The sequence below is a fragment of the Aspergillus sydowii genome (assembly GCF_001890705.1).
Source record: "Aspergillus sydowii CBS 593.65 unplaced genomic scaffold ASPSYscaffold_3, whole genome shotgun sequence".
Lineage (NCBI taxonomy): Eukaryota > Fungi > Ascomycota > Eurotiomycetes > Eurotiales > Aspergillaceae > Aspergillus > Aspergillus sydowii.
Window position 1 is genome coordinate 2,593,668 of NW_024467861.1, and position 26,443 is coordinate 2,620,110.

At 50.4% G+C, this 26,443-nt stretch overlaps 11 protein-coding genes across 11 annotated transcripts; 8 read left to right on the forward strand and 3 right to left on the reverse strand.

The window, feature by feature from the left end:
- Positions 1–1,083: 1,083 nt before the first annotated feature.
- ASPSYDRAFT_29781 (alpha/beta hydrolase) lies at positions 1,084–1,944 on the forward strand (the record flags this gene model as incomplete). The annotated part of the gene is made up of 1 exon (XM_040844687.1): positions 1,084–1,944. One exon carries the CDS (start codon positions 1,084–1,086, stop codon positions 1,942–1,944), a length of 861 nt encoding a protein of 286 aa, XP_040705094.1.
- A 220-nt stretch (positions 1,945–2,164) lies between these two features.
- On the reverse strand, positions 2,165–3,851 carry ASPSYDRAFT_29782 (proteasome regulatory particle lid subunit RPN5; the record flags this gene model as incomplete). The annotated part of the gene is made up of 5 exons (XM_040844688.1): positions 2,165–2,764; positions 2,816–3,304; positions 3,358–3,594; positions 3,656–3,712; positions 3,768–3,851. 5 exons carry the CDS (start codon positions 3,849–3,851, stop codon positions 2,165–2,167), a joined length of 1,467 nt encoding a protein of 488 aa, XP_040705095.1.
- Positions 3,852–4,881: 1,030 nt separating this feature from the next.
- Positions 4,882–6,626, forward strand: ASPSYDRAFT_29783 (putative siroheme synthase; the record flags this gene model as incomplete). Its single annotated transcript, XM_040844689.1, has 2 exons — positions 4,882–5,206; positions 5,260–6,626. The coding sequence occupies 2 exons, from the start codon at positions 4,882–4,884 to the stop codon at positions 6,624–6,626; spliced, it is 1,692 nt and encodes a 563-aa protein (XP_040705096.1).
- Positions 6,627–6,865: 239 nt separating this feature from the next.
- ASPSYDRAFT_43228 (uncharacterized protein) lies at positions 6,866–7,774 on the forward strand. The gene is made up of 3 exons (XM_040846607.1): positions 6,866–6,977; positions 7,064–7,145; positions 7,229–7,774. The coding sequence occupies exons 1-3, from the start codon at positions 6,913–6,915 to the stop codon at positions 7,451–7,453; spliced, it is 372 nt and encodes a 123-aa protein (XP_040705097.1). The 5' UTR covers positions 6,866–6,912; the 3' UTR covers positions 7,454–7,774.
- Positions 7,775–7,975: 201 nt separating this feature from the next.
- ASPSYDRAFT_87840 (2-deoxyribose-5-phosphate aldolase) lies at positions 7,976–8,773 on the forward strand (the record flags this gene model as incomplete). The annotated part of the gene is made up of 1 exon (XM_040851908.1): positions 7,976–8,773. The coding sequence occupies one exon, from the start codon at positions 7,976–7,978 to the stop codon at positions 8,771–8,773; it is 798 nt and encodes a 265-aa protein (XP_040705098.1).
- Positions 8,774–9,393: 620 nt separating this feature from the next.
- ASPSYDRAFT_29786 (putative ribosomal assembly complex component Ipi3) lies at positions 9,394–11,166 on the reverse strand (the record flags this gene model as incomplete). Its single annotated transcript, XM_040844690.1, has 2 exons — positions 9,394–10,764; positions 10,819–11,166. The coding sequence occupies 2 exons, from the start codon at positions 11,164–11,166 to the stop codon at positions 9,394–9,396; spliced, it is 1,719 nt and encodes a 572-aa protein (XP_040705099.1).
- A 1,009-nt stretch (positions 11,167–12,175) lies between these two features.
- Positions 12,176–14,251, forward strand: ASPSYDRAFT_87842 (uncharacterized protein; the record flags this gene model as incomplete). The annotated part of the gene is made up of 2 exons (XM_040851909.1): positions 12,176–13,267; positions 13,322–14,251. The coding sequence occupies 2 exons, from the start codon at positions 12,176–12,178 to the stop codon at positions 14,249–14,251; spliced, it is 2,022 nt and encodes a 673-aa protein (XP_040705100.1).
- Positions 14,252–14,782: 531 nt separating this feature from the next.
- On the forward strand, positions 14,783–16,030 carry ASPSYDRAFT_146887 (lipoate synthase; the record flags this gene model as incomplete). Its single annotated transcript, XM_040841660.1, has 1 exon — positions 14,783–16,030. One exon carries the CDS (start codon positions 14,783–14,785, stop codon positions 16,028–16,030), a length of 1,248 nt encoding a protein of 415 aa, XP_040705101.1.
- A 362-nt stretch (positions 16,031–16,392) lies between these two features.
- Positions 16,393–18,494, reverse strand: ASPSYDRAFT_820595 (phosphoserine phosphatase SerB). The gene is made up of 3 exons (XM_040851131.1): positions 17,400–18,494; positions 17,086–17,343; positions 16,393–16,992 (listed from the first exon to the last, which is right to left on the reverse strand). Exons 1-3 carry the CDS (start codon positions 18,234–18,236, stop codon positions 16,678–16,680), a joined length of 1,410 nt encoding a protein of 469 aa, XP_040705102.1. The 5' UTR covers positions 18,237–18,494; the 3' UTR covers positions 16,393–16,677.
- Positions 18,495–19,274: 780 nt separating this feature from the next.
- met16 (phosphoadenylyl-sulfate reductase (thioredoxin)) lies at positions 19,275–20,255 on the forward strand (the record flags this gene model as incomplete). Its single annotated transcript, XM_040841716.1, has 2 exons — positions 19,275–19,452; positions 19,513–20,255. The coding sequence occupies 2 exons, from the start codon at positions 19,275–19,277 to the stop codon at positions 20,253–20,255; spliced, it is 921 nt and encodes a 306-aa protein (XP_040705103.1).
- A 3,052-nt stretch (positions 20,256–23,307) lies between these two features.
- Positions 23,308–26,299, forward strand: sC (sulfate adenylyltransferase). Its single transcript, XM_040846608.1, has 6 exons — positions 23,308–23,756; positions 23,854–23,881; positions 24,033–24,215; positions 24,422–24,567; positions 24,632–24,701; positions 24,758–26,299. The coding sequence occupies exons 1-6, from the start codon at positions 23,588–23,590 to the stop codon at positions 25,884–25,886; spliced, it is 1,725 nt and encodes a 574-aa protein (XP_040705104.1). The 5' UTR covers positions 23,308–23,587; the 3' UTR covers positions 25,887–26,299.
- The last annotated feature ends 144 nt before the right edge of the window (positions 26,300–26,443 follow it).

A 26,443-nucleotide genomic window follows, 5' to 3' on the forward strand; every position in this document is an offset into this window, starting at 1 on the left:
TTCTTACACCTCACATCACCGTTCAATACCAAAAAGCGATTTCTTCACATTGAGGGGAGTTCCGGATATCTGGCACTTGATCGGTCCACACTCTGTCAACTTATTGCTTTGTTTCCGTCAAAAACCAGTTTCTTCTCGCCTTCTTGTGTTTATGCTTCTTTCCTGTTGTACATCGTTGCTTGAACGAGCGTACTGGGTTTTGCGCGTTTTGGGATGCTCACAGCTGGCGCGTCCGCCGGAGCCGTTGCCAAACGAAGCGAATTTCGGGTGCCAGAAGGCATAGGGGCGACACATCCTCCTTTGGCGAAGGTCAATAACCACTTTTGGCATATGCTCTCAAGCGGACGCGTTGGACTCCATACCGGCCAAGTCAGTATTTCTCCTGGGATTACCAAACTCGGTCTGTAAGTAGCCCAAGCTGTGACTCCTAGGCGCAGTAGTGAATTGTACACCTATATGCAGTGATGCACTCTAGTATCCTGGACGCGTAGCGTGTAGTATCCACCTTGGTATCCGTAAGCGTACCCCGTCAACCATGCTTAGCCTGTATACTTTTTGTTTTGTCCGGGGCCCCGGTGTCGGGGTCCACAGTGGCTTCTCTAGATGGAATTGTAGGCGTTAGAGCCAGAAGCCAGACGACCGATCATTGTGTACCGCCTTAAGCAAGTAAAGTACCTATCCTTTCCAACGTGTCCGTACTCCTGTGGAAAGACATGAAATATAGCATGGTGTTCGGCCGTCGGCTCATTTGCTTGGTGCAGTTGTGATATGTCTCTCCGCTTCCCAGGGAGGATCGCTAACCCTCAAAATTAAGGAAGCTTATCAAGGTCTTAACAACGCAATACTGGTGTTTGACAGGACCATACACGATAATTCTTCACCAAGGCTATTTAAAGTGGCCTTTTCTCTGCCGGGGCTGACTGTCTTGAATTCCCAGTCAAGCCTTATCTTATCTTGCAGCCCATATCAAAGACAAAATTGTACCTCCGACATCATTCTATCCCGAGCCCCTCACCTAAGCCACTCTTATTTTATTTACCCTTCGGTTTCCCTATAAAGAGCACCTAATCGATACCATCCAAAATGGCCGCTCGCCCCCCGTTAAAACTTCTTATGCTGCACGGCTACACCCAGTCTGGACCCCTCTTCCACGCCAAATCTCGCGCCCTGGTAAAACACATAACAAAGGCCTTCCCCCTCCACGAGATCGCTGCTATATATCCCACGGGTCCTTTACGTCTTAACCCCGCCGATATCCCGGGCTACACACCACAAGAGGGCTCTGGTTCCGGGGCCAATGAAGACGAGAACGAAATCGAATCATACGGGTGGTACAGACGCTCAAACACCGCAGAGCCACCACTCTATGTTGGTCTCGAGGATGGACTCGATGCAATCGCGAAAGTCCTCAGCGAGGAGGGCCCATTTGACGGCGTGATCGGGTTTTCGCAGGGCGCTGCGATGGCTGCGATGGTTGTCTCGCTACTGGAGGGGTCGAAGAGGAGGGATGCGTTTGCGCAGTTCGCACCGTCTTCTTCATCCTCAGCGGGCGTTGAGGGGTTCGGATACCCGGAGTCATTTGCAAAGTTAAATCATCCGGCGTTCAAGTTTGCGCTATGTTATAGTGGATTTCGGTCTCCCGGGGATCGGTATAGAGCGTTTTATGAGAGTCCGCCGATTCAGACGCCTATATTGCATGTGCTTGGCTCGTTGGATGCTGTGGTTGAAGAGAGCAGGAGTAGGGCTTTGATAGATGCTTGTGCTGGTGATCCAGAGGGGGAGGGAAAGGTGGTTTGGCATCCAGGTGGTCACTTTTTGCCGAGCCAGAGACCTTACTTGGACGCTGCGGTGAAGTTTATCAGGGAGTGTTTGGAAGGAGGGCAGCAGGGGGACAAAGATACCGCGAAGGAGGAAGACGTTAACGATATGGACGTGCCTTTTTAAGAAGTGTCGTGTTGCTGGGTCTTCTTGTATCTAGGTTTGCTGGCGGCTTTAGCTTATTCCGATAGAGCATTTGGGTTTCTTAGATATACAGAGTATGATTACAAAGTTATTTGCAATCAGCAGTTGAATATTAACCATACGAATGATTTTCAATTCTACTATTGATAGTTGTACACCCGTTATATGCCACCATCCCTTCACGTTCCTGATCGTTCGGGTATTAACGAGCTTTGGCCTTCTCCCGGGTTGGGAGGATGCGCGCCATCATCTCTTCCTTGGTGATGAGATGGTCAATACGCTCCAAGAGGCCCAGCAGATTCTTCATATCGCTGCTCCACTCGTTCAGCACATCATCTGCATCGCGGGGCTTGGCGAAGTTGACCAGCCGAGCAGGTCGGTCAATCTTCGCATAGATGGTCTTCGAGGTAACCAAGTCACTGATGTACTTCTCGGTTTCCTCCTCGGTCAGGTCCAGAAGCTGGGTCAGGCGCCCCATTTGGATGCGGGTGTAATACTTCGCCACGACACGCACATTGTGTTCAATGACGCGCTTGCGAAGGTCTTGCCACCTTTTGTATGGCTGATCTTCAGCGGACTGACTCGGCTTGGGCTTAAAGACGTCGGTATCGCATAGATGAGGTCCAAATTGTTCCGCAACAATGGGCCAACGCATGAGTTCGGGTACGGTAAACAGTTTTATCAGGCGAGCTTCAACAGGGACCGCGGAGAGTCTTGAGTCCTGTTGGATACGGTGCAATAGATCAGACTGTTCGTTGTCGTATGGCGACAGCACGATATAGTATACAATTCGCGCCAGAGCCTGAGTGGCGGATCAGCATGTAAAACCTAGATATATGACGAGTGAGCTTACCGCTTGGAGTTGTTCTGTGTTTTCTTGTACAGAATCCGTATCAAGCACCTCCCTGTAGTGCTTGCAAACATCTAGGTATTTGTAATCATGGTTGGCAAGAATAATCTGTTGTTCGTAGTAGCGAAGCTTCAGATCCGTGACATTGTCATCCACCTCCATGGGAGGCTCGTCGGGTCCCCGGGTCTTCTCTCTTTCGTCAGCCTCCTTCTTGAGCTTCTCAATCTCTTCCGGGCTCTTCTTCGGCTTCCGGGCGAAATATCGTTTGTTGATCTTCCGGCTCAGCACTGTTGCCTGTGTCCAATCGCCACGCTCAATACAGAGTGCAACTTGTTCGAGAATGAATTCGGTCTTCTCCCTTCTCGTCATCGACCCGAAAGTTTCCACTTGTAATTCGCAGAGAATATCGGCGGCGGCGTTCAAATCACCTTGCGACTTTTTGATCTGAGACAAGATCCGTGTGACGCGAGCTCTTTCAACTTCGACAAAAATCTGAGGGGTATGTTAACATGGCGGACGGAATAAACCCTTGCCTATGCACTGACCTTTCCCTCCGTGACAGTTCGCAGGGTCTGGATGACAGATAGCTTGGTTTCCAGGTTCGGTGTTTCATCCAGAAATTTCATCACCGTCTGCACCATCCTCGTGATGGCTTGCTTGAGCTGGCCATGCTTCTTCGAAAGGAGTAGGACTTGGTCGTTGAGCAGGGTCCAGTCACCGGAGTCCTTGCTGATTGTGACGATAGTAATGAGTAATCGGGATGCGGTGGGCAAATCGCTTGACTACGGGATCACGGTAATTAGAATACGACATTTATGTGTCAGTGAGATGGCACTGCCATACCTGTCTGGCTTGCTTCTCCAACACTAGGAGCTTGTCGATCGCGCCCTGGACGTCGGTCTACCGAGTATTAGTACAGAGGCCCCTTTAAATCAACAGGATCGACAGCTTATACCTTTGCTAGCTGCTCTGCCTCCGGAATCAGCTTGTCAGCATCCTTGGAGAAGTCCTTCTCCGGCTTGAAGAGTCCGTCGGACATGATGGTATTCGCTGGTTTGTGACGTTATCAGGAGCAGTAAATGGGAGAAAGAGTGATATGTGTCAGAGAGTAAGAAAGAGAATATTAGCCCGCCCAGAATATTTGTGGATGTGATGGGCTGTGAGGTTGGAGAGATGATGAGATATGATCGCATATGGAGCTTGCGGCGTCAGTCGAGCTGGCCGAAGCTCATAGTCACGTGGGCTTGTTGTCTGAAGCCCAAACAAAAGGAACAACTTCACCCTGTATCAACCACTTACGTGTGTATCAAGGGATCACTCTCGCAACTCCAAATCAAACCCTCGGTATCATTGATTTTGTTTGTGCACTCAATATTGAATCTATTCCTTACGCCATGTGAAACATCCGGCTTTACGTCGCAGCTTATGGCTGAACGAGCACCCGGTCGGGTGCTATACAACAAATAGAACCTCATTTTACTGTACAGATTATCTATTTATGATGAGCGATGCCTGGTCCGTTCATGGAGCCCAAGCGGCGGCTTTATTGCCTCCCTCTACTCAGCGGATTGGATCTTGACCTTATGTTAGGGCCTTACAGACAAGGCATCGAATTATATAAGCTGCAGCGATCACGCCATCGTTTTAACTGCTCTGGGCGGAAGAATGTATAAAATCTACAAGGACAAGGAAAAAAGTCCACACTGAACGGAGTCATTTTTTGGTGCATTTAATCTTCTGTACTTCTGAATGTTGATGGCTCTTAACAATCTACGATAGGCTTATCTACTGGTCATCATCACGAATAACCATTATCGAAAACGTCTTCAAAGCCACCGTTATCTCGATTTGTTTCTCAACCAATTGGCGTTGACCTATTTTATTTCCGCGGAGTACCTAGAAGTTTGCGGGCTTTTAAATGCTCTATGCTTGACGCCCTTCTTGACAAGAGGAAGATACAGATCGCTAAAGGCGCTTGACACTCTCACCACATTTGAATCGCTCTTAATCCTCTTTTTGATCGATTCACCGGGACCGCGAAGTCTGGTTTCGGGTGGTAGCTTTCTACCATGAAGGACGCATCGTCAGAGAGCCCAGCGCAAATCCCGCTGCTGGCTTCAATAAACGCGGACTCTCAGGTGCATTTGATTGTTGGGGCCAATCCTCTTGCTGCAGCCCGTTGCACCAAAAGTGTGCAAGCCGGCGCAAAACCAGTGATCATATCGCCTGGCTCAGAGAGTCTGCAATATACTTTATCAGCACATATTGAAAATGATTCCGCAAAATGGATTCAAAGGAAATTTGAAGATGGTGATTTAACGACCCTGGGGAGGGAAGAGGTTGATCATGTCGTGGACATGGTCTTCGTCACCCTTGGTGGGAGTCATCCTCTGAGTATGTACCGTGCAATATTATTCTATAGGGACTTCCTCTAACTTGCCCTACAGGCTCTCATATCTCGAAATTATGCCGACGCCTCAGAATTCCAGTGAATGTATCAGATGCCCCAGCTCTTTGCACCTTTAGCTTGCTGTCCACCTACTCGGATGGCCCGCTCCATGTCGGAATTACGACTTCAGGCCGGGGCTGCAAGCTAGGCTCACGACTGAAGAGAGAAATATCATCGGCCCTTCCTCCCAACCTCGGCAGTGCCATCGACAGGCTGGGGACAGTCAGAAGGCGTCTCTGGGAAGAAGACTTTGCTGCGGGTCTGTGTGATGTGGGCTTTGATGTTGACGAGGACGACTCGACTGGTCAAAAACACACTTTCAATAATTTGGTCACAAATGATGACGTTAATGCCGCAAAAACGCGCCGCATGCGCTGGTTGTCTCAGATCTGTGAATACTGGCCACTTCGTAAGCTCGCTGCCATCGACGATTCGGACATCGATAGCATACTTCAGGAATACAGCTCGGGGAATACGGATATTTCTGCCACCAATGGAACCCAGTTGTCTGAGCGTAAGGGTAAAATTGTTCTTGCCGGATCAGGCCCAGGGCACCCAGATTTACTCACTCGGGCAACATATAACGCTATTCAGTGCGCAGACATCATCCTAGCTGATAAACTTGTGCCGGCACCGGTTTTGGAACTGATACCGCGGCGAACCGAGGTTCACATTGCCCGAAAATTTCCAGGAAATGCTGATCAGGCCCAAGAGGAGTTTCTCCGTATGGGCTTGGATGCACTTCAAAAAGGTCGCCAGGTACTACGTCTTAAACAAGGTGACCCGTATCTTTACGGGCGGGGAGGAGAAGAGCTTGAATTTTTCCGCGCCGAAGGCTTTACGCCTGTCGTATTACCCGGCATCACCAGTGCTTTGAGCGCCCCATTGTTTGCAGAGATTCCTGCAACTCACAGAGGAGTATCTGACCAGGTATTGGTGTGTACGGGTACTGGAAGGAAAGGTGCAGCACCAGAGCCTCCAACTTATGTGCCGACACAGACAGTGGTCTTTTTAATGGCATTGCATCGACTTTCCACCCTTACCGACTCTCTAACGAAGTCATTTGCGGATGGATGTGACAATCCTTCCCGGCCGCGAACACTCTGGCCAAGAGAGACACCGTGCGCCATTATTGAACGTGCTTCCTGCAGTGATCAGCGAGTGATTCGTTCTACGCTAGAGCATGTCTGCCAAGCATTCGAGGCTGAGGGATCACGGCCGCCTGGCTTACTTGTAGTCGGGGCGAGCTGTCACGTTCTTCATAAACCGAGTGATGGTCAGAAATGGATTGTTGAAGACGGTTTCCGGGATTTGGATGAGTTGCGAGGCACGATCGAAGGACCGAGGGTCAATGAAACGGCTTGAATTCACGATGGCATGTTAGCAGGCGGAAAGGCGTTGATGATACCCATATAGATCTGTCTAGAATTAAAAAAATTATCTCTTGAAACTTATCTCTGCTAATGCTAATCAGATGTTATCTTTCTTATTCACTGTAAAGGTACGTTACCATAGCATCCCAAGTAGGAATAGGAACAGAGTCACGGGCCCGCCAGCGCCAAGCCCGGTGCCTTTCTGTCATCTCCTCCAGCTTGCATCATCTTCGCCGCCGATTAATCCATCATCACTGCATCGCGACTGCACATTCATTATGGCATCATCGAAAGCATCCTCGAAGCCCGGTGTATATCTACACAATGGGCAGATACTCCAAGCGTAAGTAAAGAGCCGCGTCTCAACCCCCCCGCAGTGATGCTCTTTCCCACCAGCGCCGATCACTAATCATATCGTCTCTTATCCAGTCCTCCGGTTTCCGTCCAGATAAGGCGTTTTGTGGAGAATATATATCTGTTCCTTGGGCTATACTTCACAAGCTTTTTCGCGGTATGTTCGCTTGAACAGTCTTCCCCAACTCATCTCATCTCTCCCATCCCTTCACGACTTCGTTGCTGACAGTTCGATCCCAGCTTGACCCCTACGACGCTGCCCAGAACTCATCTTTCAATGTAACAAGAGCCGGAAACAAGGACAATACCAGGTCTCGCTGGAATGGTCTTGGGGGCCCGCGAGGAGGCGGAGGCGGAGGTGGAGGTGGCGGCCCCGGCGGCGGCGGCGGATTTGGATCGTTTGGCACAGGAAAATTTGGGAAGGTGGATGACATTCAAGGCTCATGCAAAGGATCATGCTGCTGAGATGTGATTATCGGCCGGGCGAGCAAGATATGGCGTTGCGGTACTCTCACGCAAACTAAGGGAAACGGCCCGTCCGACCTTTCATTGTTGGCGGAAGAGACAAAGCATAACTAATACCCGATTTCTATTCAATTAGTCTAAATGACATATAACTGCTGTTAGTAAAATGGGATGCGATTTAAAGAAGTTGTTGCAACTTTCTGCTGTTGTAAGCCTGAATTATCGACTTGTCGGCCGCAGCTTGTATGGCCCATAATGTAGATATCTTTTCCCAGTCTTCCTTATGTCTAAGTTATCATCGAGGTCACCGCAAGGCTTGCCAATCATCTGAGTAGTATTATGCCAATGTGCCAGGTTAAGGCAGTATATTCGAATGCACAAACCGTCTAGATCTAAACATCACGTGGGGTTACTCCACGTTCTCCGCATGAAGAGGGGCTGTCGATGGCCTGTCTAGATTTGTTTTCTCCTGCGTGTTGTTTACTTTCTCGAAGACAACCCGAGAAAAGCTTGGATCACATTATGTCTGCCCCCAAGAACAATGCGGACTGGGAGGCCCTAATCTCCACAATCCAAAGCTCGCTATTAAGCGTTTCAGAGCAACAAGCCGCACCACCTGCCAAAGTCAGTCGCACCATCGATCACACCCAGTTAGCACTAGCAGCAACAGAAGAAGAAATCAACGAACTTTGCGACCAGGCCTCGAAATATCAGTTTGCAACAGTATGCGTTCGTTTGAACCATGTTGAGCAGGCCGTGAGGAAGCTGCGCGAAGCACCCGATGTAGGCGTCGCCTGCGTTGTCGGCTTCCACGAAGGCATGTATGAGACTTCAGAGAAAGTTAATGAGGCACGGAAAGCCGTCGAACTAGGTGCCACTGAACTTGATATGGTTCTCAAGTATCCGCTGCTCAAAACGAAGCAGTACATGGATGTTTACCAGGATATCCTTGGTGTGCGCAAGGCCGCTCCGGCGCCCATCGGGCTGAAGGTTATTCTAGAAACGTCACAGTTGACTCGGGATGAGATAATTGCTGGGTCCGTTATCTCATGCTTGGCTGGGGCGGATTTCATCAAGACGAGCACTGGGTTCAATGGGGCGGGTGCTTCGGTTGGGAATGTGGCTTTGATGTACGAGACGGCCAAGGTTGTGGGCAAGGGGACGAAGGTTAAGGCGAGTGGCGGTGTACGCTCTGCAGCAGATTGTATCAAGATGTTGAAAGCTGGGGCAGAGCGCATTGGTGCGAGCTCGGGAGTCAAGATTGTGCAGGAGTTGGAGGGTGAGGTGCAAGAGCAGGGGGGTGCGAGCGGTGGGTACTAGCAACTGATATCTTCCTCTCAACTTTAATCATGTACCTCCTACTGTATAAAGCGGTCCGTGAAGTTAGAATTGAGGTACTCCACGTCATGTGTATCATTAATTCATTATACCTAGTTTAATTTCAACAGCGGCCGAGATTACAGTATGCCCGAGTGATTTACCCGCACCATACCAATAGTGCACAGTATAGCCATCAGCCATTGGGCATGTCCCTTAATTAAGATGATGAAACGGTTCTGGAATTTGTAGACGGGGTAAAAAGGGCCACTGACACGGCTCTGGAATGTACAATATGAAAGTGTCACTCACGCCGGCTTGGGTTGATATAGGGATCTAGGGATGAAGGGAGCTGCAGAGGTGGACGCTGTATGACAACTAATTATAATTGTTGCATACAACATTGTCTTATTATTCGCCGTGTATATGCTAGGTAGTCCAATCATATTTGGAGCTCTATACTCAACCCAAACTTTTAAACCCATTGCGCCGTGGAATGTTACCCATGCCTTATGTATCGTGCTTCGGAGACCCTTGAAACATGCCAGACGCTCCTAATTATACGACAAGTTGAAAAACGTGTGCAAAACGAAGGACGTAGAATGATGTAGTGGAGGGAAGTGTCATTGCTCGCCACTACTTTGATCGTCGGTGCCACTCGTTTCAGAGTCATCGACTTCCATTCGGCGAAGTACAGAATCACCGTTCTTCCCCCTTTTCTCTGCTGCAAACCAAGCTTCTCGTCGTCGACTTGCCCTTTCCTCCTTGCGTGCCTGCCGCCGGACCTTCTCCCGATGTGAGTGCTCCTGTTTCTCATTGAGCTCGCTGACGTAGTCGTGGAGATTGAGAAGTTCTGAACGGAGTCGTGTAATTTCATCAGTGGTGGATTGCCGGGCTGTATCGCTGGCGGACGCTTTCTGTTTCAGAGTAGCGATCTCGCTTTCTAGAGAGGCGATTTGGGAATCTTTCGCAGGGTTGTCAACATCCATTGCCGCGTCCATCGAAGGAGTCAATACTTGGTTCGATCCTGGTTGACCCATAGTAGCGAGTTCAGATAGGCCTTGTTCTAGCATAGATGTGGGGAATGAAGAGTGAGAGAAGGCCGCCATAAACCAGTCTGACTCTGCAGGAGTTTCCCCGGACGGCAATGAATGTAGCAGATGTGTGTTGAACTCGTAGTCGCCAGGGACAGTGCCAGCGGCTTGTGCATTTTCTGAAAGGGCGTGTTCGTATCTTGGCTTGACTATAGTATGTGCTACTCGCTTTAGATTGGTGGCCTGGTGATACAAACCATCAAGAGGCAGCATAATTATATTCGTGGCCGGATGCGTCAAATCGGCTATAGTTGAGGCGTATTTCCGTCTTCCAACATTCCAGGAGTAAACCTTGCCATTTTCATGGCTCGATAACAGAGTCATGCCATCGTAAGAAAGAGTTAGGGCATGTGCTGCGCCGCTATCAGCGGAAGGCGGCAGCCAGCGTTCCTCTGAAGACACCTGTGCCGGGGTGGCCTGCAGTGATAAATTATAAAGAGAATGCTGGGTAGGTTGGTCTTTATAAAAGTCAACCGACTGGACACTGCCATCCTCATAACCCACATAGAGTGCTCTATCAACAGGGTCAAGGGCAAGGGAAGCCGCACTAGACGGTAAAAGGAAGTTTCGTAGAACATGACCGGTCCGATAATCCCAGGCGATAGCAGTATTATCCTTGGCAGCAGAAACAGCGATATTATATTTACCAGTGCTGTGGCCCACCACGATTGCACTGACGCCTGCTCGGTGGTTGGAGAACGTGCGGATAGGCGAGTTCGGGGGCTGGCGGTCGCGGCCTGATGGAGGTTTTGTGAAAGACAGAAGGTCTACTAGTGACCAAACATGGATGCTGGCATCCGACGAGCCAGAGAGGATGAAATTCGAACTGGGATCAACCACCACGGTGGTAACAGGACGTAAATGCGACGCTGTGGTAGCAACTTGGCGCCCGGTGCAAACCTTTGTCGAGCACCGTCAGTCTTGAGCCATACAATACCAATTATGTTCACATACCTCCCACAAAATCAGGCGGCCGCCCTCTGTGCCCAAAACCACGATATCGCCATTCTTCGATCCCGCAACGGCAATGCTGCGGATGCGCTCAGGAAATGGAACAGTAGCTTCCTGATTGCCCTTTTCCCTACTATATACATGCACAATTGCCTTCTCTGACTGTGCAGCAAACACGTGCGACACACTCACAGCTAAACAATTTGGTGCAGTCGAGCTCTTCTTGAAGGTAGACCGGAGGGTAGATGACGGCTGAAGCTCATGAAGACAAATTCCGACATCCCTCAGGGACGCCGAGACAGGCAATTTCGCGGACGCCAGGGTCGACGCGACGAAGCATTCTGAGAGCATGGGGAGCTTTATGGGATTCAAGGCGGCCGTTTCGCAGAACGTTCCTCGATCTTGTTCGGTCCATACTTTTTTTTTTCTGCTCTGCGATAAGACTGTTTGTAATGTTTGTACTTGGTCACGTGGACTTCCTTTTCGGGCCAATAAAACAACTTCGAGGACTTCACCAGATCAACATCAACCCTGGGGAAGGGAAAGACCCTGAAACCCTAACTCCTTCGTTTTCAAAGTGCTAATCATATTCGGCTAGGCTGATTACACTATGCAAAACATTGCTGGAGCTGGCTTGCTCCGCTACCAACGACGGCCGGCCTTCGTCAAGAACTCGGCTTGGATTGAGCAATTGGTCGCCTCTTGGAAGAATCCAAGCTCTTTAAGAGCTGAGGCCCAATTCGTAGCCGCCACATCTCGATTGGAATTCTTGCACATGCTCCTGGTTTGAATCGCCCTGCTGAAGCATGGGCACTATGCAAGCACCCACAGTAACCGAAGCAAGGGGGTCTAGCTAGGGGCTGCAACTTTTGATTGCCCGGCGCAACAGCTTGGTTTAATCGAGGCACTGTGACGTCCATCCGATGTCCCCTCTAGGGGTCCCCCTTCTGATTCGCGCACATCCTGCGTGTCTCATTCCCTCTGTGATGACGCTTTGCAAAGGCCCTAAGAGGCCCATCACCCACGTTTCTATGTGGCTTTCTGTCCAATGATCCAGACTTGCCTCTGCCTGGAATGCAAGGACCGTGGTAGCGGCCCTTTACACTTTGATCATGTTCCAAAATTCCTCTGGAAGGGGGCGATTAGCATGCCCGATGTCTGGCGTTCTGTCACCGCAAGGTGGCCAAGGGATGTTTGGTAATTGAACCACTCAGTAGTATAAGGTCTCTTCCACCGCATCTACGCCCGTACTGGCTCGGAATTCTTCATTTTGATTTCCGCCCTATCGTTCACCCATACTACGTGTTCGACAAGCGAACTTTATATTTCTAATATCATTGAATCTTTACTTGTATTCGCCATGTCCTTTGCGGACTACGAAACTGCCGGATGGCACCCTAGGCGTGCTCATAGCCATCAGCGCAATCATACGGTGACCGCGGGTCCAGTCCCGGCATACGTAAACAGGAGCGTTCCAACTTATAGTCTGGCAGGCCAGGAACAGGTATCTCAAGGTCCTAATAACCTAGCTTCTCCGCGATATTCCCCGAATGTTCAACCATGGAAGAGGCAACAGCCACAGAACTCTCTCTCCTTCATCCGATCAACATCTCCGCGCGCCGAACAGTTTGAGTATACCGTATCGCAACCAAGACGTTCAACAGACCGCGGCACGGCCTCTATTTCGCCTTTCCGATCTGTGCGCAAGATGAAAGAACCTTTCCAGCTTCGTCTCCCAGCGTCCCCTTCTTTTGAGAATGGTTCAGCCCCTAGTCGAGAGTCCACGACGGCTCCACGACCTCACGAAACTCGGACACTGCGAGCCTGGCGATCAGACCAGAACCTCACGGCATCGACCCTAGAGACGTTCGGCCTTCTCCCGAGTCCTCCATTATCTGACACTCAGCACTCCCAGGCTTCGCCGGCATCTACATACTTCTCTTCGAAACCAGGATCTGAAATTGAGAACGATCGAGAAGCAGAGGATTGTACCTGCCATCCTCAAACAGCTTCCTGTCAACGTTGTACTCCTCAGACACCTGCAACTGATGTATCCGTTCAAGAGTGCTCGAGTGAGGCGACCAATGTACACATGGCACACTCCAACCTTGTGAAACAATGTGAGTTGGGCAATGGACAGTTCAATCCTACAACAACGGTATCAGGATGTATGTCACCCGCTGCAACCTGCTCGGATACAGATTCGGTAGGGGTGAGAAACCTTTCTGGGCCGTCTTCGAGGGCAGAGCGGAGTAGGTCTGGTACAGTTTCGAGTGAGGGTAGTTGGGTCCCAAGCAGTCTCTCCTATTGCGAGACATGGCTCCAGGGAGCTCCGATGGAGTCGTCGGCGGAGAACGAAACTGGAAAATCCAAGGTTTCCAATCGAAGGAAGTTTCAAATTGTCCAAAAGAGCCCGTTTGTTCCGGACTGGAATCGTGAACATAGTGATGCGGTATGTCCAACCTGACTTCAGTGAAACTCGTGAGCGTACTAATTTCCATGCTAGATGCTCGCGGTAAAAAGCAAAACAAAGCCTAAGTTAGTTGATATCTCTCGACAATCCTCTCCAGCAATGAGCTACTCGCTCCCTACTCCGACGAATACCATACCCGCCACACCCGATCACAGTCTGCCGGAGGTTTCGGCCTTTAGTCCTGACACGCCACTGGAGATGTCCGACAGTGGATATTCCACGCATAGTTCCACTTACTCTTCAAAGGGAGATGGTGATTATAAAGCAGATGAATATACAGACTCGAGTTCGGTGGCTTCCGAAGCCGCCAGTGAAACCATCACCTGTGAGCAAACAAGAGGGACTAGTGGAAGTCCGTGGGCAAATCCAAAACCGGGTCCTGCATATAAATCTGTTCCGTCGCCGCGAATACATGCGTCTTCCGACGCCTCGTCCACGAGGTCCGACAAGGAAGAACTAGAGAAGTGGTGGGATCATGAGTGGACGATCGACCAGCTGGAACACTCAGTCAAAGACTTCCCGCAGAACATGCTCCGCCTAACCTCTCCGGTTGTTATGTTCCTGCGTCAAAATCACGAACGGGCCCTACTACGCCCTTTCCGTCAAATATTCCCCGACGCCCCTCAATCGCTTCTCGATTCTCTCTGTGCCGTCTTGATTGCGAAAAGCTATCTACTCTCTTTGCCATCGCTCTGCCGCAGAACCCTTAATGGACCGCCTCGTGCGCAGGTTTCAAAGCTAGACACGGTGCCGGAGAAGGCTACTTCAATTCTTGGGATGAAGTTTGCACAAGCTCCGCCTTTGCGCATCCGGGACGAGGTGCTTGGATCTCGAAGCAGCAAACTTAACCAAGATCTCGATCGAATTGTGGATAACCTTCTGTTTACACTCCGAGGGCCTCCTGACGAGGCCCTCAAGTCGTCCGTGCTTGTTCTAATACAAGTCCTGGAGACCAAAGCATAGATGGACATTCATTAACTCCTTTCCTTCCTTTACTCGGGAACCACTATCAGTTCATTTTCATTTTCCCTTTCTTTCCTATATCAAAGCGATCATTTGTGTCTTGATTAGAGATCCTGCCCTTCTTTCAGAATTCTCATATGTCTATATCTGCCCATTGCATAATCTACCTCTTCCTCCACCTCTTTCATTGTGCTATTCCCTTTTTTTGTACCCACTGGCTGTCGAGCGATATTTCTCTAAGTTGGGTACGACACTCACAGTGTTTAATATATAATTTAGCCACTCCCATCGGTATTTGGTATTCAAAATCAATAATTTATTGATGCCCAATCACGTCAATTTCATATCGTATTACCTGCTTTGTAGAGTACAGTAGTCCTAGTAGAACGACTAGCTTGACCGAGAGTAATCTGCGCCTGAGGCATGCTTATATAATACGGACTAGGCGGGCTTTCATCATCGGCGACGGTTTCCCGCGGAATTCAAACTTCTAGCAAACAACACCAACACCCTCTTGTTGCAGTTATCACCATGGCTGCTGCGACAAATCGATTTAGGGCTCTTTGCTCTTCGTCAAGGGCTGCGGTCTCTCAATCAGGGAGCGCTCCCTACCTCAGCTATCGTGGTTACGCAACTACAGATCCCTCGTCCGCCACCGGCGGAGCTTCGACAGCAACTACGAGGAAACGGACAACATTCACGGACAAGCTCAATGCCGGTCCCTCGTTTACAGACTTTGTTGGTGGCGGAAGCGACAATGGCCCCCTCGATCCCTCTGAAGCGTACGCCCTCAAAACCGCTCTCGTTGGACCAGCCGGGCGCAAGAAGGAAATGACCCGGTTACCCTCGTGGCTGAAAACACCGATTCCCGATTCGAAGAACTACCAGCGCCTTAAGAAAGACCTCCGAGGTCTCAATTTACACACTGTGTGCGAGGAAGCGCGATGCCCGAACATCTCCGACTGCTGGGGCGGCGGCGACAAGTCCTCCGCTACTGCAACAATCATGCTTATGGGTGATACGTGCACGCGAGGTTGCCGGTTTTGCAGTGTGAAGACTTCGCGTGCCCCGCCACCGCTTGACCCCCACGAGCCGGAAAATACATCGGAGGCTATCTCTAGGTGGGGACTGGGGTATGTGGTCTTGACAACTGTTGACCGCGATGACCTTGTTGATGGCGGTGCTCGCCACTTCGCTGAGACGGTGGTCAAGATTAAACAAAAGGCCCCCAGCATCTTGGTGGAGTGCTTGACTGGTGATTATCGTGGAGATACGGAGATGGTTGCCATTATGGCTCGGTCTGGCTTGGATGTGTACGCCCACAACGTTGAGACTGTTGAAGCCTTGACGCCATTTGTCCGTGATCGCCGAGCCACGTTCCAGCAATCAATTCGTGTCTTGGACGCCGCGAAGAAGGCCAAGCCATCACTCATTACGAAAACGTCGCTCATGCTGGGTCTTGGGGAGACCGAAGAGCAGCTCTGGGATGCGCTGCGCCAGCTGCGAGCTGTCAACGTTGACGTCGTTACATTTGGTCAGTATATGCGCCCAACAAAGCGTCATATGGCCGTGCATGAATACGTGACCCCGGATAAATTCGAACTCTGGCGCCAGCGTGCTCTCGACATGGGTTTCCTCTATTGTGCATCCGGCCCTCTGGTTCGGAGTAGCTACAAGGCTGGGGAGGCTTTTATCGAGAACGTCCTGAAGAAGAGACAAGCCGGAAATCCCGATGGGGCTGTCAGCGATAACACCATCTCAGCTGACGAAGCGCGGTAGTCATTTCTATTTCATTTATTCAACATATCTTGGCGCATGGTTAGAGCACTTATCGGTTTACGTTTGAGAGAAGACTTTTTGTCATTCTAGGCGTCTTGTAATGGTTCAAAAATAACTGTATCATGGACATATGATGGTATTATTCAACACGAGTTCTTCCAAGAATTCCAGAATATCAGTATTATAGACCTACAAATAAGCTGTAATAATAGTCTACATGGGCTTCCCTTACCCTTAGTCTAGATATATTGCGTCAAAACGTTTTTGATACCAGGAAATTTGGCTCGCGGTGATTAGTTCGCTTCGTTCGTACTTCATGTATAAATCATCGTGGTATTCATTCGACTATATCACATATATACGCCCACCCCCATCTGTCCCAATTGTACCTACATTTCGCTTATAGTGAATTTCATTTTGACAATAGTGTTCAAGGATGATGTGGTCGTGGCCCGTAAAACCAAGAACGCGGCGCCCCGCAAGACTCTGGAAGAACCGTGAGTTATGACGTCGTGAGAACTTAGTAGGACCCGCTGGCAAGTCAGAAAGGAAGCAAGAGACCTGCTCCTGACAAGATAAGAAAGAATGTTGAATAACCAATTCTAGCCAGCCTTCAGAAGCCTCAAAGCATGTCCTCTATGTGAGGGTTACGCAGTGAGCTCCTGGATGTCCTCATCATTCAAACCAAGAAGATAAAGAACGTCGACTAGGCTTTCGCCGTTGATGCGTGTTGGGGCTTCGAGTTGCACCTTGCTCTTGGCTCGATACGCAACCCCAAGCCCAGCAGCATGAAGCATAAGCAAGTCATTAGCACCGTCGCCAACGGCGACAGTTTGTGCAATATCAATACCGTTATCCGCAGCAATGGATTCAAGCAGGCTGCGTTTCTGATTCGCGTCTATGATCGGGTATGTTGGGACAAGTTTACCCGTCAAGGTTTGCGACGTGGGGTCAACCTCAAGCTGTGGACGGCAGAGATTAGTGAAATTGAACCCTCTACGAAGGCGCCGACAAATACTCGAGAGGATCAGCTAAGAGAAGGAGTTGAAACGTACGTGATTGGCAATAGCGTAATCAATACCTAGCTCACCAGCCAACCATTCTGCAAGTGGTTGGAATCCTCCACTCAGAACAGCCAACTTACAGCCAAGCCTTTTAAGGGCTTTGCACACTTCCCTGGCACCAGGGGAGATGGTGAGTACTGACTTCAGCTTCTCGAAAACATCCGCAGGCACTCCCTTTAGCAGGCTGACGCGTTCCCTCAGCGACGCTGCGAAGTCAAGCTCACCATTCATCGCGCGTTCGGTGATTTCCTGCCACTGAATGTTAGGATCAAGTACCAAGGCAAAAAACATTACGGAGCACTAACGGAAACTTCTTTCTCGACGCCTATGAATTTAGCGATCTCGTCGATCACCTCGTTCCTAATCAAAGTGCTGTCCATGTCGAAAACAACCAAGCGCTTGTGCCTGCGGAAAGCACTCTCCTTCTGCAGAACGACCTCCACATTCCATTCTCTCTCGAATCGCCATATACTCTCATGTTTGCGGAGATCGGCGAAGCTGAGATAATCCGGATTTGGAGGCGGCGAGAAAGTAACCTCCACAATGCGCGGTTGCTCATGCGTATCCAGACAGCGGTGCGAGGTAGTCATGCGCTGATACGGAATTGGAAGTGATTCGATGATTTGGAGGAAATTGGTCAAGCACAGCTGTGACACGTATGGGCCGTATAGGTGGTCCAGAGGCTCGGGTTCCGGCGCGGGGGGCTCGCGTGGGATTTTCTCCATGTCGATGGTTGGGGCCGAACCCACAGGTACCATGGGGTGAGGAAGTTTATCCCCAGGTCGAGGATTGGGCGATGAATCGGGGTGTAGATGGGGATGCACCGGCTCGGAAGACTTGTAGAATATAGTTGCGACCAGTTTCGGAGTTCCTCGGGGAAGAACGCCGTCTCTGTGATGGAAGATACTGTGGATGATGCCACTGTCGGTCACCTTCTTCGGATCTGGAGAAATGGGATTCGAGCTGCGCGCAATCGCCGCAGGGGGCTGCTCATTCGCGTTTCCGAGCACATTGCCTATTGTCTGGGTATAGGGAGCCGGTGGTTTGTACTGCTGGTGGTCGTGGATGAAAGAGCCACTGGAGAAGTCCTGTCGCAAAACAGGACGGGCAGGACGAGCTCCCGCGGGGTTGGGCGTTGACATGTCGGAGAGGTGCAGGAAGGGTGCGTGCGGGGGAAACAGTCTGACGGACAGAGATAGATCACAAAGGTCGGCAGGGATCAACGGCACCCGCCCGTGGGGAGAGATTTTCCCTCTGGTAGCGCGAGAATGGGATGCAGAAGTCGCAGAGGGCTTTGATTAGTTCGTCTCAACTTTCCTCCAGATCTGACGGCCGCACAGATCGCGGGCACGTGGTTTTGATGCCTCAGGCTGACAGGCACGGTAAAACTCCGCCCGTCTGCTTGTTAAGGCAGAAAACACCAAAGTTGGAATCGAGAAGGCCTCAGTTCAAGTGGGGTTTCGCAACGGCCAGCGCTGAGAAGACCCGCACTACGCATCCATGATGGCATCTCATGATGACACAACGAGGATGAGCAAGAGCTCCTATCCTTACTAATTTCTTGTGTATGACCTGTTTGCAAATGTTCTTGCCCTTTCGTCACGGATAGCTAATCAGCCTCCCCAGGCTTGCCTCCGAGATACGGAGTATGGTGTACATTACTGCTTATCCCCGCAATGGGAAAGCAAACGATTTCTAATCGACTCCCTTGCGGAAGCTGCATGAGTCCTACTTTCTCCGACGACAGTTCTCCATGGTTCCAGGAGCACGTCAGAATGGGTAGATTTATCATCAACCCTGTCAAAACCCAACGGCATAATATGGCTCCGGGTGGCGAAAGAGACCAGATGCGCAGGTATTGCGTGATTTCTCCAGAGGATTAGAAGATCAAATTTTTCACCTTAAATCCCGATATGGCAGGCGGTTACTGGCGATGTCGTGCTCGCAAACGGCAGAATCAGTCGGCATGTACGGAGTATGAGGGACCAGGGCTATGAAAAGGCGCCCCCATTGCCGATGATGTCGTGATTGCCCCTGTCCGCTCTCCTTCTATATCAGACGGGCCATTGTCTCTTTTTCGGTTCCTACACTACTCGACTTCCCCCGCCACAGTCACACATCATCGTCTACTAGGCCCATTACGACTACATACACCTTCCTCTAGGGCTGTATAAGACGCAATGCCAGCTAAGATGCATTCCAACTACCCCTCCGACACCGAGACTACCGACTTGAGGGACTCTACCGAGTCAGGTTATGTCAGTGGTGGCTCAAGCGAAGAATATCTGCCAGAGATTGTCTTCACCAAGCCTCATCTTCAATTTCTCAACCGACAGCTCCAATTCCTCGAACCTCAAGGTTGGTGCCTTCATTCTTCCTACTGGTCTCATCCTAGTCAGTATCTAACTTCATTTTCAGATGTCCTGAGATGGTGTGTTACGTCTCTGCCTCACCTGTTCCAAACCACTGCGTTTGGGCTTACAGGTTTGGTCATCATGGACATGCTATCAAAGCTGGAAATCCCACGTCCCCAGATGGTCAACCTCATCTTCCTCGACACTCTCCACCATTTCCCAGAAACACTCCAACTTGTCGACAATATCCGCAAGAAGTATCCGCTACAGTACATCCATGTATACAAGCCCCAGGGTGTTGAGACCGAAACTGAATTTGCTAAGAAACACGGTGATCGTCTCTGGGAAAAGGATGATCAGCTTTATGACTGGGTTGCAAAGGTCGAACCTGCCCAACGTGCCTACCGTGAACTCAACGTCCACGCTGTCTTGACGGGACGACGACGCAGCCAAGGAGGCAAGCGTGGTGACATGGACATCATTGAGGTCGACGAGGCCGGTCTCATCAAGATTAACCCCCTTGCCAACTGGACTTTCGACCAGGTAAAGCAGTATGTCCAGGACAATGATGTTCCTTACAACGTGCTTCTGGACAGGGGCTACAAGAGCATTGGTGACTACCACTCTACATCCCCCGTCAAGGAAAACGAAGACGAGCGTTCCGGCCGCTGGAAGGGCCAGGCAAAGACTGAATGCGGTATTCACAACCCTCGATCCAAATATGCCCAGTATTTGATGGACATGGAACGCAAACGACAAGAGGAAGCTCTATCTCAAGCATTGCAAACCCAGCTCACATCCACTTAATGAGCATGAGTCCTTGGTCTACTCTGCATTGCATTACTCTGGCGTTTACAAATTGGCTTTTTCATGTCCAGCGAGTTCATACCGGTCTTTGTCTTGGTTCTAATCGGCGCGACTACGGAAATAATGTCAGCAACTTTCTTTTTTTTGTCTGGGGGAATATTTCATATTTTTGGCGAAGCAAAAGCATTTTCGTGTCAATTCCTCTTCCATACGGAAGTTTGTACAGAAGGATTTGGCAGGGTCACTGTATAAACCAGCGATCTATTATAATGAATAACATGATAGAAATGATACCTTTTAGAATCTCAATCTTTATTCAATGCTTCCAAAAAAAACAAAAAGGGATTTGTGCCCTCTTCATCTCTTTGATTGAACACATATTGCAAAGCTATACCTTGATTTTGTGCGCTCGTCAAAGTAAGTGGGGCGGGCAATCTTACGAAGAAATTCGACGCCCAGGGTCCAAATCTGCTGCAAGTCATCATGCTTCCATTCACTGGAAAGGAACAGCAAGGAGGCAAACACCTGCACTGGTGCCCCATCCCACACTGCCATGCCGCCTTCGGCCCTTGAACCCTGGACAGGACGACTGACATCCGAACCAATGATCAGGACATTGGACCTCGGCCAGTCTCAGACTCTCTACTAAGTAATATTCGAGTCCGTATTGATATCCTCGTAGGCGAAAGGAACTTCTCTTCCCTTGCAGGGAAAGGAAAATCGAGGCTGAGAGTGGTTTGACTGGTAACCTGCTCGGTGGGCCCTTCTCCCAATCGCGCCTTGCATTCTCAATAACCCCTCACATTTAACGCTGGAGCCTAGAACATCCCTTGTCTTTGCAAACAGGGCTCGCCATCCGTCGTCGACATCGAACCCGTATCACAGAAAGAGGAGAGCACGCCAGGCATCAGATAGATGTCGTGATGCACGGTTGAGTTCCGTGTTTCTCCGCGGGAGGCAGGGTGACTTCAGCCTGACAGCCTGACAGGGCATCAGGCGAGACTCAAAGTTACTGACCGCCAAATTCGTAAGACTCGGCGGAGTTGTCGTGATCAATTGGAAATCGATCAGCTGTTCTTGGACTTAAGATTGGGCTCTTAGGGCTGAAGGGACAGACTAAGGGATTTAACATTGGAACTTGGAAGGTGTGATTTGGTGTAGGATCGCACCATCGATGCCCGCATCGATCAGAACCGCGGGGCGGGAGGGACCCTGTCGATCTAATCTTATCTGATCTTATCTCTTGGCAAAATCCGGTCGACGTTCCTGGGGCCTTTTTTAATATATTTTACCATAAAAATCCCGTTAGAGTTTGAGTTTGACTGTTCGAAAACAGTATCTCAGCTTCACAGATCCGATTTCAGTGGGGTCTTTCTGGTCTTGTACGCCCCGATAAGCTTCCGACCCTGAGGAGGCCTTGAACGGTCGCATGTCCAAAAGGCGAGGGTGTCTAAATAGTCACTTTCAAGCATGTTCGGACCATATTTACCTACAATCGGATTTCAAATACATGCTACCACATTTCTAGCAAGTTGGTTTAGGCGTTGCGCAGTGGATTAAACAGCACGTTCGGACATAGTGTTCTTCGCATCATTCGCGCTATTAACACGAGGTCTTGGGGAAGTACAGTAGTGCTTAGAAGCATATCGTTTACAGAGTGCGACAGCCTCAAAAGCCACGAGGTAACCGTTCATTATAATCTGCTATCAGGCTATCACTATTATTGAATTTTGGGTAAGCGGGTAAGCGGAAATTCATGTAGAACGGACGAAGTCGCATGCGTCCAAGGCTACGTTGTTGGGTGCTATGACCGGATGCCACTCCTTTTTTGACCCGGGATTCATTCCGCCAGACTGCCAGAGGACAGTTGTTAAATTGTATGACCGTACCGGCGCACGGTTCTATTTAAATTAGGAGTGCAATTGCCAAGATCCGATCGTCCGGGTTTCTTGATTGTAGTATCTCCTTCTCACGTACTCTGCAACGTAATGGGTGGGTCGATATGCAAACTCGAAGCACTGCTGGGGACGTTGATTGTCAGGGGAAATTCATGTACTCGGTTGATATTCAGGGACAAGACCACGAAGATCGCGAACGGCCTGTCGATAAACAGCGGCATTAATATAATAACGTCGAACTCACAAGGACATGCAAGGCGATCAATGATCCGCCATTCTTCGAAAGAAACGGACGAAGAGTGGTGGAAGCGTGGCTGCGAGATCGGCGAGACCAGCGAGGGCGCTAGACCCAATCGGGCGCAATTAATCACGCAAGCCGCGTGGAGAATGTCGTGATTGCGACCGGCAACCGCTGCCCGCATGGCTTTAGTTTCCGCTGTCGAACTCGCCCTGTTTCACAATCGTCACAAGCTTGTCTGCACACTACATATCAACAGGAAGCGCCCCCACTGCTTCGAAGCTTCGTAGAATTGCTTTTCGCTTTCAGATGCCTTAGAGGGCTAAGAAAACGAGGTGCAGGTGCACACGAGTGACACTGACACTTCCGTCTGGTTTGCGGACTGCCAATTTATCATCACAGCCCCGACCCCGCCATTCCCGGCACTGACGTTCGAGGCCTCGAGCTTGGAAGGGTTCCGCCGAGCCATTGCGGCGCTAAGCAAAATGTCGTCTCGAATCCCCGATCATGTATCAAATCGTCGTTGCTGACGACGATGTCAAGGACAAATTGATGATAGTCTCAACCCCTGAAAATCATGATTTTAAAAGGCCACGGAGGTGTACATTCTGAACTCCCGGAAATGAATCTGTCTGAGCAACTGCTGAAAATCCCAGTGTTTGGGTTTCCCACTGGCCTGGGACAGTCCGCGGAAACTTGGAAGCTGTTTATTGCGAACCCAAGGAAAAATCCCGAAGGGCTCGCCTCCTGGGTAAACACGATTCATTACGTATGCTGTTGACGAGTGTCACCCGTTATTGGAATCCTCAATTCACTATTGTTTCGTCTGTAATTGTACTCCGGAGTAGTCAGGGTAACATCGAGGGGTGAAAGGATAGACGAACAGGATGTTAGAATAACCTCGAGTATACGTAGACGACGCCCGACCCCCACCCTAAAATCCATCCGGACAGTTTATTATTTGACTGGGCCAGTCAATCGTTCTCCTGAGTCAAAAGAGAGCACCAATCTCTGGTTCCGCACGTTGCAGCCTCTGGGCCCTCTGCTCCATCTTTTTAACCGCCGGTTCCCCTTCCACTTGTTCATTTTCTCGTCGCCTCCTCCCCTTCTCTTCCTTTCCTTCACACCTTTCTCATATTCCCCTGCCCAACCTTCGCCGTTCCGTTGTCAATTCTTGAAAGTACAGCTCATTCAGAATGGCCAACTCTCCTCACGGTGGTGTCCTGAAGGACCTCGTCGCCCGCGATGCCCCCCGCCACGACCAGCTCGAGGCCGAGGCCGCAACCCTCCCCTCCATTGTCCTCACCGAGCGCCAGCTGTGCGATCTCGAATTGATCATGAACGGTGGCTTCAGTCCTCTTGAGGGTACGTTTACGCTTCCCTAATTACCCAATTCATGGCTCCGCGACTTCGCCGGTCGCTTATCTAAAATTCCAAGCATTTACTGACTGATGCGGCGTAGGTTTCATGAACCAAAAGGACTACGATGGGTACGCTTCCCCTCCACATACCAAGCACAATCCGCTCGTCCCACGCTGCACGGGGTCGTTATCGAAAAGGATGCACCCCAGAAATATCGCAACTCCGAAAGAAAGATTCACAAATAAGTAGAGCGTTTCGCTAATGGTGGGGTTTTCTTAGTGTCGTCGCCGAATCTCGGCTCGCCGATGGCAACCTTTTCTCTATGCCCATCACTCTTGATTCTTCCAAGGAAGCAATCGACCAGGCAGGACTCAAGGCTGGATCTCGTGTCACCCTGCGCGACCCTCGTGACGACCGCAATCTCGCCATTCTCACAATTGACGACATCTACCAGCCGGATAAGTGAGTCCTTCCATGCATCCCGTTGGTTCTTGGCCAATGCCTTGCCCTTGGCGTCTATGCAGCTTGCGCGATTCTCTTGGCTCTCCAGCCACCAAATGTCGGCGGGGTGGGGATAATTGAGTTCGCCGAGGGCATGGCATATGCGGCTTGGACTTCAAATCTTAAAAAAAAACAGGGCATTTCCTAACATTACCGACCTACTTTAGGGCGAAGGAAGCCAAGCTCGTCTTCGGTGGTGACCCAGAGCACCCCGCTATCAAGTACCTGAACACCAAGGTCGAGGAATACTACATCGGTGGAAAGCTTGAGGCGGTCAACAAGCTGAACCACTACGACTATGTCGGCCTCCGCTGTACGCCCACCTTGCCCCTCCGCCGAGAATAACGCCAGGAAGATAAAAGCTGACGCAATCTTAGACACCCCCGCGGAACTGCGTATCCACTTTGACAAGCTCGGCTGGACCCGAGTTGTCGCTTTCCAGACTAGGTTTGTCTTGATCTTGAGAAATTGAGGACTTGGATGGTGTAACTAATTGTCCCTAGAAACCCTATGCACAGAGCCCACCGTGAATTGACCGTCCGTGCGGCTCGCGCTCGTCAGGCCAATGTCCTCATTCACCCCGTTGTTGGTCTCACCAAGCCCGGTGACATTGACCACTTTACCCGTGTCCGCGCCTACCAGGCTCTTCTTCCCCGCTACCCCAACGGCATGGCCGTTCTCGGTCTCCTTCCCCTTGCCATGCGTATGGGTGGTCCCCGCGAGGCTATTTGGCACGCCATCATCCGTAAGAATCACGGTGCCACCCACTTCATTGTTGGTCGTGACCACGCCGGTCCCGGTAAGAACTCTAAGGGTGAGGAGTTCTACGGCCCTTACGATGCCCAGCACGCCGTTGAGAAGTATCGCGCCGAGCTTGGTATCGAGGTGGTCGAGTTCCAGCAAGTCACCTATCTCCCCGACACCGATGAGTACATGCCGCGTGACCAGGTCCCCGCTGGTACTAAGACCCTCGACATCTCCGGAACTGAGCTCCGCAACCGTCTTCGCACCGGTGCCCACATCCCCGAGTGGTTCTCTTACCCCGAGGTTGTCAAGATTCTGCGCGAATCTAGCCCTCCCCGTGCCCTTCAGGGTTTCACCATCTTCCTCACTGGTTACATGAACTCTGGCAAGGATGCCATCGCTCGTGCTCTCCAGGTCACTCTCAACCAGCAGGGTGGACGCTCCGTCACTCTTCTCCTTGGTGACACTGTCCGTCACGAGCTCTCCTCTGAGCTTGGCTTCAGCGCCGAGGACCGCCACACCAACATCCAGCGCATCGCATTCGTTGCCGGTGAGCTGACCCGCGCCGGTGCCGCCGTCATCGCCGCTCCCATTGCTCCCTACGAGCACTCCCGAAAGGCCGCCCGTGAGGCCGTCCAGGGCACCGGTGGCTCTTTCTTCCTCGTCCACGTCAACACTCCCATCGAGTACTGCGAGTCGACCGATAAGCGTGGTATCTACGAGAAGGCCCGCCGCGGCGAGATCAAGGGTTTCACCGGTGTCGATGACCCCTATGAGGCCCCCACCAACGCCGACCTTGTTGTCGACGTCTCCAAGCAGAGCGTTCGCTCCATTGTGCACGAGATTGTCCTCATGCTCGAGAGCGAGGGCTACTTTGAGCGTCTGTAGATGACAACAAGTGCGTACTAAATGAGATATCTGCTATGTTTATTTCCTTTGTATAAAGAAACAGGATCTTGGGATAAGAGTGATCTGGTATAGTTATAGAACGTTTGAATTGAAGTAACGACTTTGGCATGACCTCTGAATGGGCAGCGCTATACTTTATTGCGTAGTGAGTAGTATCTAAATTTATGGATATTATGATGCGCTGTGCCGAACGCCAAATACATGTATTGTTCTAGCGGTACACCAAGTTGAACTTTTAAATTAAAACACCAGCATTTAGGTGACCAAGAGCCATGCTCACGCTCAATCATGTTCTCAAAAATTAAAAAAAAAAAAAAATACATTCCCATATACAAACCCATATTTACCCATGCAATTTGATCTTGCATTTCTGTCCACTATCCGCCCCAGCTACTACATACATCACTCGCAAGCACCAGGGCTCAATCTCGGTTTGTAATAATGACAGAATGCGCAGGGCTAAGGAAACTAGATAGATATTTCCCTTTCTGCTCAGCTTCTAGACCATGAGCAAAAGAACCATGATCTTGAGTTTC

Excerpts from the sequence above, each read along its gene's own strand:
- ASPSYDRAFT_43228 (XM_040846607.1), top strand. The coding sequence starts at position 6,913 with ATGGCATCATCGAAAGCATCCTCGAAGCCCGGTGTATATCTACACAAT. Across the intron at positions 6,978-7,063 it reads AATGGGCAGATACTCCAAGC|TCCTCCGGTTTCCGTCCAGA; the intron begins GTAAGTAAAGAG and ends TCTCTTATCCAG. Across the intron at positions 7,146-7,228 it reads ACTTCACAAGCTTTTTCGCG|CTTGACCCCTACGACGCTGC; the intron begins GTATGTTCGCTT and ends GTTCGATCCCAG.
- ASPSYDRAFT_820595 (XM_040851131.1), bottom strand. The coding sequence starts at position 18,236 with ATGTCAACGCCCAACCCCGCGGGAGCTCGTCCTGCCCGTCCTGTTTTG. Across the intron at positions 17,344-17,399 it reads GCGTCGAGAAAGAAGTTTCC|GAAATCACCGAACGCGCGAT; the intron begins GTTAGTGCTCCG and ends ATTCAGTGGCAG. Across the intron at positions 16,993-17,085 it reads ATTACGCTATTGCCAATCAC|CTTGAGGTTGACCCCACGTC; the intron begins GTACGTTTCAAC and ends TGCCGTCCACAG.
- sC (XM_040846608.1), top strand. The coding sequence starts at position 23,588 with ATGGCCAACTCTCCTCACGGTGGTGTCCTGAAGGACCTCGTCGCCCGC. Across the intron at positions 23,882-24,032 it reads AACCAAAAGGACTACGATGG|TGTCGTCGCCGAATCTCGGC; the intron begins GTACGCTTCCCC and ends GGGTTTTCTTAG. Across the intron at positions 24,702-24,757 it reads GTTGTCGCTTTCCAGACTAG|AAACCCTATGCACAGAGCCC; the intron begins GTTTGTCTTGAT and ends AATTGTCCCTAG.